The following is a 20,211-nucleotide window of genomic DNA, read 5'->3' as shown; positions in this document are numbered from 1 at the left end:
AAGGCGATGCCATTGACCGGGGGTCTCAAACTCAATTTACCTGGGGGCCACTGGAGCTAGGGTCTGGGCAAGGCTGGGCCGCATCAGGTTTTCTAAAAAAAAAAAAAAAAACTTATTTATTAAAAACAGAAAAATATATAAACTTTTTCAGTGCTTTGGTTCCGTTTTTTTACAATAAAAGCTCTGATAAAACATTCCACTGTTCTCAAATATCTTAATTTTTATTTTTCTGCACAAAATAAGATGAAAAATAAATAAACAAATCAAGAATAAAGAAAATCAATCAATCAGTAATAAATAAATATAAAAATAATAATAAAACGGCAAATAATAAAAACTTAACCACACATAGTTGGTTTTTTTCAGATTAAAATGAACAAAGCATTATTAGAGCCCTGTAGACATGACAAAACACGACTATAGTCACATTTATACTTTTTTTATTTACAACATATTGTGCAACTGCAGGGTCTTGAGACACATGCTAACTCGCAAACTAGAGAGCTAGCGACCTAAACGGTAGCCTTCAAGTTATTTCCTTTAAACTTAAATAGCCAAAAACTTACCACTTCCACACGGATAGGGAGGATAACTATTAACAGTTATTTAACCTTTAACATGAACATTAATCAAACGTAATAATTTTTTCTGGGTACATGATACCATACAGCATCCATATCAAACTTGCGCAGGCCGCACTAACATTAAACTTTCATATCAAGGCGGGGGCCCGCGTGTTTGAGACCCCTGCCATTGACTATTAAGTGACATCATAAAGCAGGGTATGAATACTTTTGAACATGAAATGTATAGCAAATTTGTGAAATAAAGCAGAAATAAGGACATTTGTCTCAATTATTTATGCTGTGTTTGTTAAAACCTGTTGTAACCTTTTATGTAATTTCTTGTAGAATAAATGGAATCTAGAAAGAAAGAGATGGGAAATACCCCAAAACTGAATACTTCTGAGCACAACTGTGTATATATATATATATATATACAGTGAAGAAAATAAGTATTTGAACACCCTGCTATTTTGCTATTTCTCCCACTTAGAAATCATGGAGGGGTCTGAAATTTTCATCGTAGGTGCATGTCCACTGTGAGAGAGATAAACTAAAAAGAAAAATCCAGAAATCACAATGCATGATTTTTTAACAATTTATTTGTGTGATACAGCTGCTAATAAGTATTTGAACACCTGAGAAAATGAATGTTAATATTTGGTACAGTAGCCTTTGTTTGCTATTACAGAGGTCAAACGTTTCCTGTAGTTTTTCACCAGGTTTGCACACACTGCAGGAGGGATCTTGGCCCACTCCTCCACACAGATCTTCTCTAGATCAGTCAGGTTTCTGGGCTGTCGCTGAGAAACACGGAGTTTGAGCTCCCTCCAAAGATTTTCGATTGGGTTCAGGTCTGGAGACTGGCTGGGCCATGCTAGAACCTTGATATGCTTCTTACGGAGCCACTCCTTGGTTTTCCTGGCTGTGTGCTTCGGGTCGTTGTCGTGTTGGAAGACCCAGCCACGACCCATCTTCAATGCTCTGACAGAGGGAAGGAGGTTGTTCCCCAAAATCTCACAATACACGGCCCCAGTCATCCTCTCTTTAATGCAGTGCACTCGTCCTGTCCCATGTGCAGAAAAACACCCCCAAAGCATGATGCTACCACCCCCATGCTTCACAGTAGGGATGGTGTTCTTCGGATTGTACTCTTCATTCTTCTTCCTCCAAACACGCTTATTGGAATTATGACCAAAAAGTTCTATTTTGGTCTCATCTGACCATAAAACTTTCTCCCATGACTCCTCTGTATCATCCAAATGGTCATATGCAAACTTAAGACGGGCCTTGACATGTGCTGGTTTAAGCAGGGGAACCTTTCGTGCCATGCATGATTTCACATCATGACGTCTTAGTGTATTACCTACAGTAACCTTGGATACGGTGGTCCCAGCTCTTTTCAGGTCATTGACCAAGTCCTGTCGTGTAGTTCTGGGCTGATTCCTCACCTTTCTTAGAATCATTGAGACCCCACGAGGTGATATCTTGCATGGGGCTCCACTCCGATTGAGATTGACCGTCATGTTTAGCTTCTTCCATTTTCTAATGATAGCTCCAACAGTGGACCTTTTTTCACCAAGCTGCTTGGTAATTGCTCCGTAGCCCTTTCCAGCCTTGTGGAGGTGTACAATTTTGTCTCTGGTGTCTTTGGACAGCTCTTTGGTCTTCGCCATGTTACAAGTTAAAGTCTTACTGATTGTATGGGGTGGACAGGTGTCTTTATGCAGCTAACGACCTCAAACAGGTGCATCTGATTCAGGATGATACATGGAGTGCAGGTGGACTTCTAATGGGCAGACTAACAGGTCTTTCAGGGTCAGAATTCTAGATGATACACAGGTGTTCAAATACTTATTAGCAGCTGTATCACACAAATAAATTGTTAAAAAATCATGCATTGTGATTTCTGGATTTTTCTTTTTAGTTTATCTCTCTCACAGTGGACATGCACCTACGATGAAAATTTCAGACCCCTCCATGATTTCTAAGTGGGAGAAATAGCAAAATAGCAGGGTGTTCAAATACTTATTTTCTTCACTGTATATATAATCAGAGTCTTGTATGAAAAAAGCTACAAAGCTTCAGCCATATAATGAAATACACTTCTCACACTCAAATTGTACTGCACATGTATTTATTGGTAACAACTTTTCTAATGGGATGTCAGCCTATTAAATCTTCCTGGGTTGGCTGTAGGCGTCACTGGCTTAGGATGCAGAGTGACCAAGGGTTGCCTCCGTCCCGATCCTTTTCTTCTTCATTTTGTGTTCGGGAAATTAGAATTTTGCTATGGCTGGGTACTAAAAGTGTTCCAATATATGTAGAAACAACACATACCAAATATTTTTCCAATACATGATTATTTAGGGGGGCCACCATACATCTGTTTTTGTGGAATAAAGTGGTGAACAGTTCAATGGTCGCCATGGAGATTTGAGGTCAGCGAAGAATGCAGCTCAAGAACTCTGAGGTGATTTTTATGTTTTTGTTGGTATTTATACTCCTATTACATATTACTACCAAATTTGTGGTTTTGTTTTTGTAATTTGAATGATTTGTAGTCATATTTATAGGTATTTAGTACTCATTGCCTCTACTGTAGCTAACATTAGCTAGCTACAGTTTGCTAATGACAGTTAGCTAATAGCTGAGCAAGCATAACATCAATAACAGTAATATAGAGTAGACAGTATTACTGATGCCTCATATTTATTGAGAGTGGTACTGTAGTGCTACATAATCTGATATACACTTGTCCATTTATTATTATATTTATTATTATTATCATATATTATTATTTTAGTCACTGTGCAGCACAACCCACCAGCTCTCCTAAGATGCTGCCCTCAACAACTAGTTCCTTTCAGAATAGCAGTCGCAGCTTGGTCTTTGGTCTGGGCCCCCTTTGATAACCCTATAGAAAATGATGCTGTATAGAAGTTCATTGTACTCAACATTTCCAGGTCAACCTTTTGGCAATTCGACTAGAAATTGCACATTTTCCGAAATTTTACAAAAGTTTATGTGTGAGGTGGCACCCCTAAATCTCAATGGATTTCCTCAAAACTTTGCAAAAGATTAATTCATTCATTTTCTACCGCTTTTCATCACGAGGGTCGCGGGGGGTGCTGGAGCCTATCCCAGCTGTCTTCGGACTGGTCGCCAGCCAATCATAGGGCACATATAGACAAACAACCATTCACACTCACATTCATACCTATAGACAATTTGGAGTGGCCAATTAACCTAGCATGTTTTTGGAATGTGGGAGGACACCGGAGTACCCGGAGAAAACCCACGCATGCACGGGGAGAACATGCAAACTCCACACAGAGATGGCCGAGGGTGGAATTGAACCCTGGTCTCCTAGCTTTGAGGTCTGCGCGCTAACCACTTTGACCGCCGTGCCGCCCTGCAAGACATTTTTATGTTCATTAGAAAAAATGGAATGCCATAATTGACATTATGAATTTAAAATTTCCCATTCAAATTTGATGCACCCTAATATATATAAGGGTCTGATCAAAGCTACAAAGCTTCAGCCATATAATGAAATACACTTGTCTCAAATTATACTGCACATGTATTTATTGGTAACAACTTTTCTAATGGGATGTCAGCCTATTAAATCTTCCTGGGTTGGCTGTAGGCGTCACCGGCTTAGGGTTGCCTCCATCCCGGTCCATTTCTTCTGTTCTGTTGTGTCCTTGGGCAACCCACCTTTCCACCTGCCACCGGTGAATAAATCGTTGCTAACCCGTGAATCAGAGAAACTCGAGGCATCAACTCATGCATGAAAGTCAAGACTTCATCAACCGCTGACTCTGTGAAAAGCAGGTCTTCGAGAATCCGAGTCGATGATATTTGAGTATCCGTGAGTCAAAGAAACTCTCTGCATCGTCAGCCCACAAGCAAGTAAAACTGGAGAATTGAACAGGGATGGAATATTCCTTTAACCAATCCGATTGAGGTATCTTGTACCCGCTCAAACGGAAAGTTGTCTTCGTGGTGTTTTTCTTCTGTTGTTTATTGGCGGTTGGCAAGCAGCTTTCGTGTGCATTACCGCCATCTGTGAAACAGAATCTAAACCCTTCTATACTTTATTCACAAGTGCAGTTTTATTAAAAAAGAAAATATATATCTATATAAAACATGTCCTGAGTTTAAAATATTAAATATTATTTAAAATATTAGCAAGATTGAATTTGATCTTTTCCTGTTTAAATTGATCCCGGGTGCGTTCTTTCAGCGCATGCTCAGATATGATGTAACACGCAGATCCAGACGTTCTTGACTTTTAAAAATGGAGGCCAGCAATCGGCACTGGACTAAGCAAAGTTTGTTTTTGATTCAAACTAAATTTCAAGACTGGACAGACGAAAAACTGGCAATACGGAGTTATTCCAACAAGTGAAAGAAAAACTCGGGGAAGCCGGTGTCACGTGATGTTGGTGTTTACGTTTTACTGGGCATGCCCTATTGACTATTCTGGTTGATTTTAACGGCGCATGTAGACAAGAGATTGGACTATTCCTTTCCATGGATACCATTGTTTCCCGAAAGGTCATGAGGCAAAGAGCAGGATGTGTCATTTTGTTAGTATATTTAGTATATTTATACAAATAATGTAATATAATGCATTTATACAAATAGCACATTTATAAAATAACATGTACAGTACACCGTAACTGACTCAGCTTAAAAAAATAGTAGTTAAAGAATAGAAACAACCTGAAGATTCAAAAACGAGTAGTTAAGATTTCAAATACCATAAATCTAGAAATCATAAATACTCATTGAATATTCTTCATCCACAGCCTCGCTTTGTATGTAAATCTCGACATGCAGCTGGTTTGGTGGTTGAAGTCCCATTACCCAAATGCATCCCAGATGAAATGAGCTCCGCAACCAAAGATGTGCGCGTTTTTTAGCGAACAGGCCGCATAGCTAGGAGACCTGAGTTTGATTCCACCCTCGGCCATCTCCTCGTGGAGTTTGCATGCGTGGGTTTTCTCCGGGTACTCCGGTTTCCTCCCACATTCCAAAAACATGCTAGGTTAATTGGCCACTCCAAATTGTCCATAGGTATGAATGTGAGTGTGAATGGTTGTTTGTCTATATGTGCCCTGTGATTGGCTGGCCACCAGTCCAGGGTGTACCCCGCCTCTCGCCCAAAGACAGCTGGGATAGGCTCCAGCACCCCCTGCGACCCTCGTGAGGATAAGCGGTAGAAAATGAATGAATGAATGAATGATTTTAAGAAGTAGCGCTTCATGCAAATGCAAAAAGAAGAAATAGGGGTGTTAGCAATTTATTGCAAAGTGTTTGCAATAAAGTGATACAGTTTGTGATATAGTTATAAAGTGATATAGTTTGTTGATCAGCTGATCAGTTTAAGAGCACCGTGTCGTTTTCTGATATTGACACTCACGATCTCTTCATGGCAAAGGCATGTAATGGCCACAGAAGTCCATCAGCAGAGGTAGTGGGGTCCATAAGTGCGTTCCTATATTAGACTCAGCTGTAAGAAAACTGCTGTCATGATCTATGTTCCGGGGAACAATTACAGGAGTAACACACATGCTATATATACGTACATCATCATTGTTATCATGCAGCCTCATCATCTGCAAAGAGCGACTGCGGTGAGAAGAGGCGCCCTGCAGAGGGCGTGTATTTAAGGAAGCTCATCCTGCGCGCCGGGGTGGTTGGAGAAAGAAAAATTAGTGACGTCACACACCAAGGGGATCCGGACCCAGGGATTGGATTGACAGGCGGATGCGCGTCCGTGAGTGGAACTGCGGCTTTCACCTCTGTCCTGAGGACAAGCACTGATTCTTCGGGGAACTTTGGGACACTTTCCGGGTGGGGGGTAAACGTTCGGGAATAATTTGGTGGTTCATGGTTGTCTTTGTTGGCGGGTGGGAGGTTTAGTTAGTTAGTTAGTTAGTTAGTTAGTACACCCTGGACTGGTGGCCAGCCAATCACAGGGCACATATAGACAAACAACCATTCACACTCACATTCATACCTATGGACAATTTGGAGTCGCCAATTAACCTAGCATGTTTTTGGAAACCGGAAACTGGAGTCCCTGGAGAAAACCCACGCAAACTCTACACAGAGCTGACCGAGGGTGGGATTGAACTCGGGTCTCCTAGCTGTGAAGTTTGCGCGCTAACAGCCCATTATTGGATCCCTGTAGACATGAAGTAACACCCCAATAGTCACGTTTACAGTCCTTACATCACATTGCACAGGCTGTGGGATCACTGCAGGGACACAACATACGGACACAGATAACATAGCCAGCTAATGAGCTAGCCTCTCCAATTTACTTGTTTTAAACTAAAGAAACTGTCTCAAACGGGGAGCGGGGAAGAAGGCCAAAGCCTTACCACTTCCACACTGAATGAGAGGCGAACCTTTCTTTCACTCGATCTCAGACATGGCATCTCTGCTGGCGCAGTAGCCCGCCTCCATGCTGTGTGAAAGGTAATCTAACGTCATCTCTCATCACATTACTGGTTCCTAGTGACCAGAGTAATACATAGAACTTGTCTTTCAATACTGCAAGACAAGAAACATGAATCGTTTTGTCAGTTTCAAACTGTACAAGGGTCCCAGTGGTCTCTGAAAGCCACAGGGTATGTCTCTGGCGGATTTTAAGGTGAGAGAAGTGCAATGCAGCCTGAGGCTCATTGGTTCAGTGGATCAGACGTGTGAGATGTGGGAGGTGCTGGATGGACCATCCGTCACTTGCTTGCTGCCTCCAGCAGCCCCACAGGGAAATCTATGTCAGGAGGGATTAAACTGCCGTTGTGGTGGCAACCAAGCATTTTCGACAGTGTTTCCTTTTTTTCTTACAGCTGATATCCGCTCCCCCCGCGACCTTCTTGTTTGCGTTGTAGCCTCGTTACCTCTATAGGAGGGCGAGATTGTTACAGGCAAAAAAGCTTTCTCTCTTTGAACGCATTGGGATTGTTGCTTAAGCAAGACCTCTCAGCATACAATTGCTGCTGAGATTTGACGCTGTGAGACATTCATTCATTTTCTACCGCTTTTTCCTCACGAGGGTCACGGGGTCGCTGTCTTCGGGCGAGAGGCGGGGTACACCCCGGACTGGTGGCCAGCCAATCACAGGGCACATATAGACAAACAACCATTCACACTCACATTCATACCTATGGACAATTTGGAGTCGCCAATTAACCTAGCATGTTTTTGGAATGTGGGAGGAAACCGGAGTACCCGGAAAAAAACCCCACGCATGCACAGGGAGAACATGCAAAGTCCACACAGAGATGGCCGAGGGAATTGAACTCTGGTCTCCTCGCTGTGAGGTCTGCACGCTAACCACTAGACTGCCGTGCCGCCCCGCTGTGAGACAGTCGTTTGTAATTTTGTCAAAGATCTTGAAGGTTATAGAACAAAAACGTCAAGTGGTAGACACAAAAATGGCATCCACTCCAAGTGGGCGGATCACATTGGCTGCCCGTCGAGACACAGGACCATCCTCGGCCTGAAGAAGAAATAAGTCTCCATCAATGCCACGAAATTGGCTGTTTGGAATTTGCAGGAGCGTACCAAACATGGGACATTGAAAGGTGGAAGAAAGTTTTATTCTCTCATGAGAAAAGATGTAACCTCGACGGTCCTGATGGCTTCTAACGTCACTGGCATGACATGGAGATCCCACCTGAGATGTTTTCTTTTTGTACATGGCAACAATGGAGCTTCAGGTTGTGCAGGGGCGTGAAACGGCAGCCATCTATGTGGAGATGTTGCAGGGGGCATCCCTCATGACTGAAGGCCCTCGTCTGTGTGGTCATGACTGGCTTTTTCAACAATGCTGCACTTCACAAGGACTTCTTGCAGAGGAATATGTTCACTCTTTAGGACCATCCTACATGTTCCCCTTATTTAAATCCAATAAGGAACATTTGGGGATGGATGGCAAGGGAAGTTAACAAAAATGGCCATCAGTTCCAGACATTGGACGCCCTTTGTGAAGTCATCTTCACCACCTGGATCAACATTCCCACTAGCTTCCTGGAAACGCTGGAAACACTCCTATTGGTTCTTTTTACATTTTGAAGATCTTAGAACTTTGGCAGACTTTATTCATCTCATGAAGGGAATTGTTCTTGCACGTTTTAGTGTGTTGTGTGTGTGTCATTCGGACTAAAAATAGGACAAGATAACCTCTTTATGATTTGATGTCCTTCATTTTCAGCATGTCATGGTTTTGCATTGAGCTGTAAACCTTGCAAATCATTACTCGTACTTCTCATTGAGCGTGACCATGATAAAGACACACAAGAGATAGTACGATATTGGGGTAGGGAATTGAGTCTTTTACCACAAGGGATGAAGGGATGATGATAAGGCAACCGTCTTTATTGAGGAAATCACTTTTCCTCTCCAAAGGACAATATAATAAAGGTTTGTATGGTAATAGCTTTATGATATCATCAGATCTGTTTTTACTGTATGGATTATTCAGACCATGTGGACCTTCAAGAGACGTTTGCAAATTAGGCCTATTTTGTTAACAGGCTTGACTTTTAAGTGTACTAAGGTTGTCAATCAATTCAAATATTTTCAACATTTTCCAATAAGGTACACATAATTACAAACCTAACCACTACTCATTCACACTCTCATTCGTTCCTCATTAGTTCCTCAATAACTACTCTTATTTGCTTTAGTTCTTCAGTAACTACTCATTCGTTCCTCATTAGTTCCTCAGTAACTACTCTTATTTGCTGTAGTTCCTCAGTAACTACTCTTATTTGCTGTAATTTCTCAGAAACTACTCCTTTTTGCTTTAGTTCTTCAGCAACTACTCATTTGTACCTCATTAGTTCCTCAGCAACTACTCTTATTTGCTTTAGTTCTTCAGTAACTACTAATTTGTTCCTCATTAGTTCCTCAGTAACTACTCTTATTTGCTTTAGTTCTTCAGTAACTACTAATTAGTTCCTCATTAGTTCCTCAGTAACTGCTCTTATTTGCTGTAGTTCCTCAGTAACTACTCTTATTTGCTTTAGTTCTTCAGTAACTACTCATTCGTTCCTCATTAGTTCCTCAGTAACTACTCTTATTTGCTTTAGTTTGCTTTAGTACTCATTAGTTCCTCAGTATCTACTCTTATTTGCTTTAGTTCTTCAGTAACTACTCATTAGTTCCTCAGTAACTACTCTTATTTGCTTTAGTTCTTCAGTAACTACTCATTCGTTCCTCATTAGTTCCTCAGTAACTACTCTTATTTGCGTTAGTTCTTCAGTAACTACTCATTAGTTCCTCAGTAACTACTCTTATTTGCTTTAGTTCCTCAGTAACTAATCTGAGTTGCTCTAGTTCTTCAGTAACTACTAATTAGTTCCTCATTAGTTCCTCAGTAGCTACTCTTATTTGCTGTAGTTCCTCAGTAACTACTCTTATTTGCTGTAGTTCCTCAGTAACTACTCTTATTTGCTTTAGTTCTTCAGTAACTACTAATGTGTTCCTCTTTAGTTCCTCAGTAACTACTCTTATTTGCTTTAGTTCTTCAGTAACTACTCATTCGTTCCTTATTAGTTCCTCAGTAACTACTCTTATTTGCTTTAGTTTTTCAGCAACTACTCATTTGTTCCTCATTAGTTCCTCAGTAACTACTCTTATTGGCGTCAGTTCTTCAGTAACTACTCATTCGTTCCTCATTAGTTCCTCAGTAACTACTCTTATTTGCTTTAGTTTGCTTTAGTACCCATTAGTTCCTCAGTAACTACTCTTATTTGCTTTAGGTCTTCAGTAACTACTCATTGGTTCCTCAGTAACTACTCTTATTTGCTTTAGTTCCTCAGTAACTAATCTGAGTTGCTCTAGTTCTTCAGTAACTACTAATTAGTTCCTCATTAGTTCCTCAGTAACTACTCTTATTAGCTGTAGTTCCTCAGTAACTACTCTTATTTGCTGTAGTTCCTCAGTAACTACTCTTATTTGCTTTAGTTCTTCAGTAACTACTAATGCGTTCCTCTTTAGTTCCTCAGTAACTACTCTTATTTGCTTTAGTTCTTCAGTAACTACTCATTTGTTCCTTATTAGTTCCTCAGCAACTACTCTTATTTGTTTTACTTCTTCAGTAACTAGTCATTAGTTCCTCAGTAACTACTCTTATTGGCGTCAGTTCTTCAGTAACTACTCATTCGTTCCTCATTAGTTCCTCAGTAACTACTCTTATTTGCTTTAGTTTGCTTTAGTACTCATTAGTTCCTCAGTATCTACTCTTATTTGCTTTAATTCTTCAGTAACTACTCATTAGTTCCCCAGTAACTACTCTTATTTGCTTTAGTTCTTCAGTAACTACTCATTCATTCCTCATTAGTTCCTCAGTAACTACTCTTATTTGCTTTAGTTCTTCAGTAACTACTCTTATTTGCTTTAGTTCCTCAGTAACTAATCTGAGTTGCTCTAGTTCTTCAGTAACTACTAATTAGTTCCTCATTAGTTCCTCAGTAACTACTCTTATTTGCTGTAGTTCCTCAGTAACTACTCTTATTTGCTGTAGTTCCTCAGTAACTACTCTTATTTGCTTTAGTTCTTCAGTAACTACTAATGCGTTCCTCTTTAGTTCCTCAGTAACTACTCTTATTTGCTTTAGTTCTTCAGTAACTACTCATTCGTTCCTTATTAGTTCCTCAGCAACTACTCTTATTTGTTTTAGTTCTTCAGTAACTAGTCATTAGTTCCTCAGTAACTACTCTTATTTGCTTTAGTTCTTCAGTAACTACTAATGCGTTCCTCTTTAGTTCCTCAGTAACTACTCTTATTTGCTTTAGTTCTTCAGTAACTACTCATTCGTTCCTTATTAGTTCCTCAGCAACTACTCTTATTTGTTTTAGTTCTTCAGTAACTAGTCATTAGTTCCTCAGTAACTACTCTTATTTGCTTTAGTTCTTCAGTAACTACTAATTTGTTCCTCATTAGTTCCTCAGTAACTACTCTTATTTGCTTTAGTTCCTCAGCAACTACTCATTCATTCCCCATTAGTTCCTCAGTAACTACTCTTATTTGCTTTAGTTCTTCAGCAACTACTCATTCGTTCCTCATTAGTTCCTCAGTAACTAATCTTATTTGCTTTAGTTCTTCAATAACTACTCATTAGTTCCTCAGTAACTACTTTTATTTGCTTTAGTTCTTCAGTAACTACTCATTAGTTCCTCATTAGTTCCTCAGTAACTACTCTGACTTGTATGTGTTTATGTGCTCGCCCGTACAGTACGGGAAATCGTGCCTCATTGGAGTGTTTATCAGTTATTGTAGCTGTTTTTAATGTTACCGGTATGATGTCATAATTTCCTCATATTAGGGCAATAATTATCCTGCCCCCCGACAGCGTTTCCAAAAATTACCACTTAAATTTTTGTTTCTGAAATTACAGCTTAACTTAAAATCATGTATTTTTTCTTTAATATTTATTTTCCGGACTATAAGTCGCACTTGTTCACGTAAATTTTTTGTGTAGCTGAATAAGCATTGTGTTAGCATATCTTATACCTATTCAGCCTGTTCTTTATTCTTTTATTGTTAGAACTTTCCTTCCAAGAGGACGTAATGTCGGTTTTGGTCAAGTAGTTTGGAAAATAAATTACCCACAAAAAATGCGACTTCTACTCCAGTGCAACTTATAGTCCAGAAAATACGGTATTTAATTATTGCGTACAAATTTTCTTGTGACCAGTCCAGGGTGTACCCCGCCTCTCGCCCGAAGACAGCTGGGATAGGCTCCAGCACCCCCGCGACCCTCGTGAGGAAAAGCGGTAGAAAATGAATGAATGAATGAATGTTAAAATACAAATTATCTCTCAAATGAGAAATGAAAAAAATTACGGCATTATTCTTATAAAATGTAATCATCCTTTCTGGCTCATAATACAACTTCAGAAAAAAGTCTATTATTAATATTTGCAAGGGACACAAATTAAACATTTTTTTAGCTTTGAAATAAAATGTGTATTTTTGACATTCTGATAAGGGCTTAATTCCAGATAAACATTTTGGTGGTCGGATTGTAAGGAAGTTGTGCAGATGCTAATGCTAACATAGCCGTTGTACATGTATGATGTATTTTTATGGTGTACATTTTGTTTTATCATGTACTTTTTAACAAAACAAAACTTTTTAGGGGGAAAGGTACGAATGAATCCAAAATACAACAATGAGCTACTATATAAAATAGATCAGGATTTTGGTAAGAAATGTATTGCATTGGGCGGCACGGCGGTCGAGTGGTTAGCGCGCGGACCTCACAGCTAGGAGACCAGGGTTCAATTCCACTCTCGGCCATCTCTGTGTGGAGTTTTCATGTTCTCCCCCTATATGCGTGGGTTTTCTCCGGGTACTCCGGTTTCCTCCCACATTCCAAAAACATGCTAGGTTAATTAGCCACTCCAAATTGTCCACAGGTATGAATGTGAGTGTGAATGGTTGTTTGTCTATATGTGCCCTGTGATTGGCTGGCCACCAGTCCAGGGTGTAACCCGCTTCTCGCCCGAAGACAGCTGGGATAGGCTCCAGCACCCCCTGCGACCCTCGTGAGGAAAAGCGGTAGAAAATGAGTGAATGTATTGCATTGCGCACACAAAGACCAAACCATACTCACTTCATTCAAAATGTCTTTTTATTAAAAACATTCATTCATAATCACGCTCATGTTTACACAATTATGACATTACTGCTTCACTTAACTACTCATACATGACATGAAAGTACAGTACCACTTATTTGTTTTGGACATTTCAAAACAAACAAGTGCATATATAGTTTCTACATATATATGTATATGTGGAGATGTATTTTATGAGACAGATGACATGCACAGTACATGTACAGTATATACATATTTTACAGGACACGTGAGGCAATAATGTCAGTCGCAGAATTCTACCACTGTTGGATTCTTTAATAGAATACCAAACAAATATACCACACATGGGAGTATCGGTATTGCTATTACTGAAATACTGAAATTCAAACAGGTCCGCTTTTAAAGGGGAAAGCCGCTGCTTTCCAGAGGAACGCAAACCAGGGGTGGTGGTCCCCTTTTTCATGAAGGGCGACGGGGGGGTATCATACTCCTCAGCCTCCCTGTGAAAAGTCTATTGCTGGATAGAAGGGTACGAGCTCAGCGGCAGTAGGTGCAATGTGGTTCTCGCCATGGTCGAGAAACACTGGACCAGATTGACACACTAACAAGGGTATTGGAGGGTACAAGGGAGTTCACCCAGTCAGTCTAGCCAGTCTTGTGTTCTAGACTTGGAAAAAACATTCAGCCGTGTCTTTTGTGGTATCCTGTGGGAGGGGGTGCTCTGGGAGTACGGGATTAGTGGCGTGCCACTATATGCCATTCGGTTTTTGGACAACCAGAACAGGAGCCTGGTTAGCATTGCCAAGCCAAGTCACCGATTGGGTTCATGATTTTCACAGGCAGACTTTCTAGGCACAGTCAAGGTATCAAGGAAGTCCAGTTTGGGGGGCCTTGGGATCTATTTGCAGACAGAACGTCAGCTTTCACTGTGGCGGTGAAGCTAATGAGATGAGACCTCCAACTTTGGCCAGGGTTCTCAGTTGGAAAAGGGTCCTCCGGATTGGGAATGTGGTCCTGCCCCAGGTGGAGGACTTCTTGGGGGGTCTTGTTCACGAGTGAGCGAAGGTTGGGGGTTGAGGTCGACAAACGGGACTACAGCAAAGTCCAGTTTGGGGGGCCTTAGGATCTATTTGCAGACAGACCGTCAGCTTTCACTACCTCACCAGGGAGGCGTTCGGGAGACATCCAGACTAGATGCCCGAGCCACCTCACCCGGCTCCTGTCCATGTGAAGGGGAAGCAGCTCTACTCTGAGCCTCTCCCGAATGAATGGGCTCCTCACTCTTATCTCTTAAGAGTGAGTCCAACTCACTATCACTATCCTACGGAGGAAACACATTTCTGCGATCTGCTTCTTTCAGTCACAACCCAAAGCTCATGACCATAGGTGAGAGTGGGAATGGGAAATTGAGAGCTTTGCCTTCTGGGTCAGATCTGTTTTCACCACGACGGTCCTCCAGGAGAGTGACCACCTTGCTGTAGTCCCGTTTGTCGACCTCAACCCCCAACCTTCGCTTACTTGTGAACAAGACCCCCCGAAAAGTCCTCCACCTGGGGCAGGACCACATTCCCAATCCAAAGGACCCTTTCCCAACTGAGAACCCTGGCCAAAGTTGGAGGTCTCATCTCATTAGCTTCACCGCCACAGTGTTCCGGGCATGCCCAGCCGGAAGAACGCCCCAGGGCAGACATCGGACACGCTGGAGGGATTACAGTGGTATGAAAAATTTGTGGCACCCCTGGTAATTTTCAATATTTTCCTTTATCAATCACTAGCTGTTTGGATCAGCCATTTCAGTTAAATATATCATACAGCTGACAAACACGGTGATGGATGACAAGTGGAATTAAGTTTGTAGGATTTACAGAAAGTGTGCAATAATTATTTAATCAAAAGTAGGCAGGTGCATAAATTTGGGCACCCTTGTTATTTTATTGATTTGAATACCTTTAACACTAATTATTTGGAACACAACATTTGTTTGTGGTAAGCTAATTGACCCAATCATGAGAAAGGGTATTTAAGGTGGCCGATTGCAAGTTGCATCTTCTCTGAAGAGTAATGGTAATGGTTTAATTTCATTTGAACATGCATCAGATTACAATTGAGTGCATCCCATAATCAGTTCACAGTTCCACATGTCCAAAAGGAGTAGGAAGAAGCAAAGCTTATTAAATCCTACCCCTCCATCTGGTACTTTTACTTCTGGTAGCCTCAAAACAACTGTCAAATGACCTGAAAACCAAAGATTGCTCAACATCATGGTCTAGGGGAAGGATACAAAAAGCTAGCTCAGCGATTTCAGCTGTCAGGTCCCACTCTATTTCTATTTCCACACCATTTCTTTCTTCTCTGACCTTTCTAATGATTTCATCTGTACTCCCTCCAGAACAAAAAGCAGTGGTATCATCCGCAAATAACACCAGCTTTAAGTCTTTCGTTACTTTGGAGATATCATTGATGTACAAGTTGAACAAGTTTGGCCCTAGAATTGACCCCTTCTCTGAAGAGTAGCACCATGGTAGCCTCAAAACAACTCAAATGACCTGAAAACCAAAGATTGTTCAACATCATGGTCTAGGGGAAGGATACAAAAAGCTAGCTCAGCGATTTTTAGCTATCAGGTTCCACTCTGAAGAACATAGCGAGGAAATGGAAGACCACATATACAGTTCTAGTTAAGGACCTGAGTGGCCAAACGATTCTGATTGGTCCATTTCAAGAGTTGCAAGGATTGGTTTGCAAATTACCACCGGAATTACGCAGTCCGTGTTTTACCAACACCCAACAAGAACCGCTTTAAAAAAAAACTCTTGGCAGTATGGCATGCCAAAGTGCACTTGCCCGACGGGAATATCACTGATTGGATTTACTTGCCCCAATTTTGTTTTAACTTGCCCCGGGCCATCGGTACATCGTTATTGTCGAGCCCTGTATATGATATATTTAACTGAAATGTCTGATCCCAAAAAACAGTCATTTATAAAGGACAATCTTGGTGCCCAAACCTTTTCATACCACTGTATGTCTCACAGTTGACCTGGGAAGGCCTCGGTGTCCTCCCAGGGACCAGGAAGTCTGGGCTTCTCTACTGAGAATGCTGCCCCCGCCACTCGGATAAGCAGAGGAAAATGGATGTATGGATGTCGTCCAATGAATGAATGAATGGGTCGGGATTGTGGTCAATATTGGCCGTCGTAGAAACCGCTTCTGTCCCGTCAGTGCTGTTTTTTTTGTAGTTTTCACTTTTGACGCTTCCTATGACAAGACAAAGTGCGTTTGTGCTTTCAGAGGGAAGAACGAAGAGAAATGAGTCCATTCTGGGTTGAAAGATGTTTCGAGTCCCATCCAATGTGTATTTCTTTTTCTGTTGTCTCTCTTTTGTCTTCTTTCTCCGTGTTTCACATGCGTTCTTCCATGTCTTCTTGTCTTCTGTCGTCTTTGTTGTGTGTCTGTATTTAGAAGCACAACGTTTATTAGCATCAATTCTCACATTTGATTGGATGAGCAGGATGGTGTGGGATCATGGCTGACTTTCCTTATCTGACCAACCAGTACCGTAAAGTTCCAGTTCAGGGTTATCAATATGAAATATTAATATTGTAAAGCAACACATGTAGATATGCTAAGAGGTTTTTATATATTTCAAGACAAAACTACATCTGTTTGGTTGGTTTTAAATACATTTATTTTTTTAAACTGCACCATAAACACTTATATTCCTACATACACGGTCCGTTGGTTGGGTTGACGGGGGGGGGGGGGGGGGGGGGGGCTAGTGGCCGCCAGCTTGGAGTTGCCGTGGGTGGCACAGAAACTGGACCGGCTGACTATCTGGCCCATCCAGCACGATGCGGATGCCGCGGCTACATGCTAATATCCTTACTCAGACTCCCATGCGTTATTGATGTAAGCTAACGCTGTCTTCTGTCTTCTTGTGTCTGTCTGTCGTCCATCTAGCCATGTTGTGTTGAGTGGTCTTAATAATACATATGCAATGCAACTGGAAGAGGAGGAGTATACCAGACTTGCCTGTTATAAAGCAAAAGAATTATACAGTTCAGCCTTGGCATGGACGTGGAAAAGCCTTACTATTCATATTTGTGCTGTTATTTTTCACCCAAAATATTTCAGCTTTTTTCAACGTAACTTTCATACATTTTGATTTGATTCCTATTTGGACTTTTTCCTCAATCTAGTTTTCCATAAATTACTAAATTATTTTGTGTTTTGCTGCTATGCTACAGGTTTGCGTGTTAGAAAAAAACAAAATTTTCTTTAATATTTCAACTCTATGCTACTAAAATGATGTGCTTTTTTGTGCATAATATTACAAAATTGCAACTTCATTTTCCTCATGACAGTGTTAATTTTTTTCTCTTCATATTTTGACTTTATTCTCATAAAATGACAGCTGATTTTACATTCCGGATTCGGGCTGGGTGAAAAAAAATCATATTCTGATATATTTAGATTGAATATTGATATGGGATATATATCCTGATATTTTTTCCACAAAGTGAGAAAAAGCCAATTACGTTTTTTTTTGTTAAAATACTTAACGTGAATGTTTTTCTAATTTTATTTTAAAGCTTCAAAGAAGATTAAAAATTTTTAATAAAATTATTTAATAAAAATTATTTTAAAAAAATCTTATCTAATATAGCTGCTACAACAATGTGGCACATTCTTTTCTAAATAAATATAGAAAAAGTCAAATATAATATATAAAACTATTCCAAACCTTTAGCTCTGCTGAAATCCTTGGCTCATAACAAAATAAGTGTGAGTTTTAACATTTTTTTATTTTGTGAAAATTATTTTCTTAATGCTCTGAATTGGAAGTAGACTTCTTTCACAGCAAATGCGGGTATTTCATAAAATAAAGTTTTTTTTCCGCGCAAGCCCGCAGATATCTGGCACTAAAAAGAAAGGTTTTCAAACCTCAGCTCAAATCCAGTATACGTATATTGATATCAATTTATAGTGCTAATAGCAATCGATAAAGAAAAATATTACTAATATTTTTACTAATATTTCAACTTTCTTCTCAAACTTTGAAGATTTTCGTTTTGTAATACTTTGACTGTATTCCCATAATATTGGAACTTTATTCCCAAACTAATTTTTTCTTTTAATTTGACTTTTCTTGTTAAATTAGAATGTAGCATGGGCTGCAAATGGTCCCTAGGCTGCACTTTGAACACACCTAATGTAACGCATACATGTACCTCCGTTAAAACCACCCAAAACATTTTTAGTCCAAACGTTGAGATTTCGCACAATCTCACGCAGTCTTTGAATACACCATAGTTATGCTGCGATACGAAAAAGTTAGTTTGACGACCGAAACATTCCACAGTCCGGACGCGCATCCACGGTATCACTCTAATGTGGGTAGACTAAGCAGATTTGAGTCCTGACCTCGTCTCTGATGTAGCTGTGTTTTCTCCTCCTGCACCACATGTGCAGAGCCGTAAGAGGAACGCAGCTCACTGCGGACACCAGCAACAGGCCGATGAAGACTTGACCAAACACGGGATAGTTAGTCAGCACCGTCTTTCCCTGAAGTAGCAAAAGAACCAAGAAATTTGAGGACGAACATGTATACAAATGCCGTATTTTCCGGACTATAAGTCACACTTTTTTTCATAGGTTGGCTGTTCCTGCCACTTATACTCCAGAGCGACTTATAAATGAAAAAACTGTTTATGTTACATAAACGCTGGACACCTTTTCTGTTGATGTTTATTTTTTGTGTCGCTGTTCTATTAATGGTAATGGTTTTATTTCATTTGAACATGCATCAGATTACAATTGAGTGCATCCCATAATCAGTTCACAGTTCCACATGTCCAAAAGGAGTAGGAAGAAGCAAAGCTTATTAAATCCTACCCCTCCATGTGGTACTTTTACAATCACTAACTGTTACATTTGTTCACTTCCTGCTTTCCATAATACAGTTCAAGGTTGTTGTTTTTTTAATAAGGCACCTCGTACCGAAGTACGACATTTTTACCACCTTCTAAATATGCTTTTTAACTTTATTAGAGCCCTCCTAGACATGAAATAACACCCCTATAGTCACCTTTACACTCAAATTAACAAATAAAATAGACATAAGGAAGATAAGACAGGTTTAATGGTAATGGTAATGGTCATGGTTTTGTTTCATTTGAACATGCATCAGATTCCAATTGAGTGCATCCCATAATCAGTTCACAGTTCCACATGTCCAAAAGGAGTAGGAAGAAGCAAAGCTTCAAATCCTACCCCTCCATCTGGTACTTTTACAATCACTAACTGTTACATTTGTTGACTTCCTGCTTTCCATAATACAGTTTAAGGTTTTTTTTGTTTGTTTTTTTTAAATATACCTCGTACCAAAGTACGAGGTGATATGAGCATCCAATGCCATAACGTGTACCATAGTAAGTGTCAATATAGTGATATATATAGCACATCATGACTGGTTCAAGACTCTTCATCCTTGTATTTAGCAAACATCAACTGCTTGTATTGTTTCTTGAATTGGCTCATCGTTGTGCATTGTTTGAGGTCCTTACTCAATCCATTCCATAGTTTGATTCCACTGCTTCTTACATCTATTCAGCCTGTTTTCTATTATTTTATTGTTAGAATTTGCCTTCCAAGAGGACGTAATGTTTGTTTTGGTCAGAAAATAAATTACCCACAAAAAATGCGACTTATACTCCAGTGCGACTTATGTTTTTTTTTGGCCTTGTGCGTTTTATACTCCAGAGCGACTTACAGTCCAGAAAATATGGTACTAAGTAAATTCGAATTAAATATAAAAAATATCACAAAATCAGATATTTGACTGATTTCTGATAACTGTGCAATGAACATATACCAATGATGAAAATATTACTCTCAAATTTACTTCTACGTAAGGCAGACATCAGTTTTATACTACGTATTTTAACATCCCTTTTGACCCAGAATGAATCCACAAACCACTTTTGGGTCCAGGCAGTTCTCCCCGTGCATGCG

The 20,211-nt window shown here is 40.2% G+C and overlaps 1 protein-coding gene across 4 annotated transcripts in view; it reads right to left on the bottom strand.

The window, feature by feature from the left end:
• Nucleotides 1-14,840: 14,840 nt before the first annotated feature.
• The window catches only part of slc6a20 (solute carrier family 6 member 20), a 51,214-nt gene continuing 45,843 nt past the window's right edge, over nt 14,841-20,211 (bottom strand). For 3 of the 4 annotated variants that reach the window (XM_078790686.1, XM_058053143.2, XM_078790688.1), the window contains 2 exons: nt 18,622-18,762; nt 17,059-17,229 (listed from right to left, as the gene is read on the bottom strand). In XM_078790686.1, the coding sequence (XP_078646812.1) occupies nt 17,080-17,229; nt 18,622-18,762 (291 nt within the window). In that variant the 3' untranslated portion in view covers nt 17,059-17,079. Of the gene's footprint in view, nt 16,650-17,058; nt 17,230-18,621; nt 18,763-20,211 lie in introns of those variants that run through there. The other variant, XM_078790687.1, reaches the window with a different exon arrangement.

Source organism: Doryrhamphus excisus, linkage group LG5 (assembly GCF_037039965.1).
Source record: "Doryrhamphus excisus strain RoL-2023G ecotype Guam linkage group LG5, RoL_Dexc_Guam_v1.1, whole genome shotgun sequence".
In the NCBI taxonomy this organism is placed as follows: domain Eukaryota; kingdom Metazoa; phylum Chordata; class Actinopteri; order Syngnathiformes; family Syngnathidae; genus Doryrhamphus; species Doryrhamphus excisus.
This window is presented reverse-complemented; position numbering and strand designations above follow the sequence as displayed.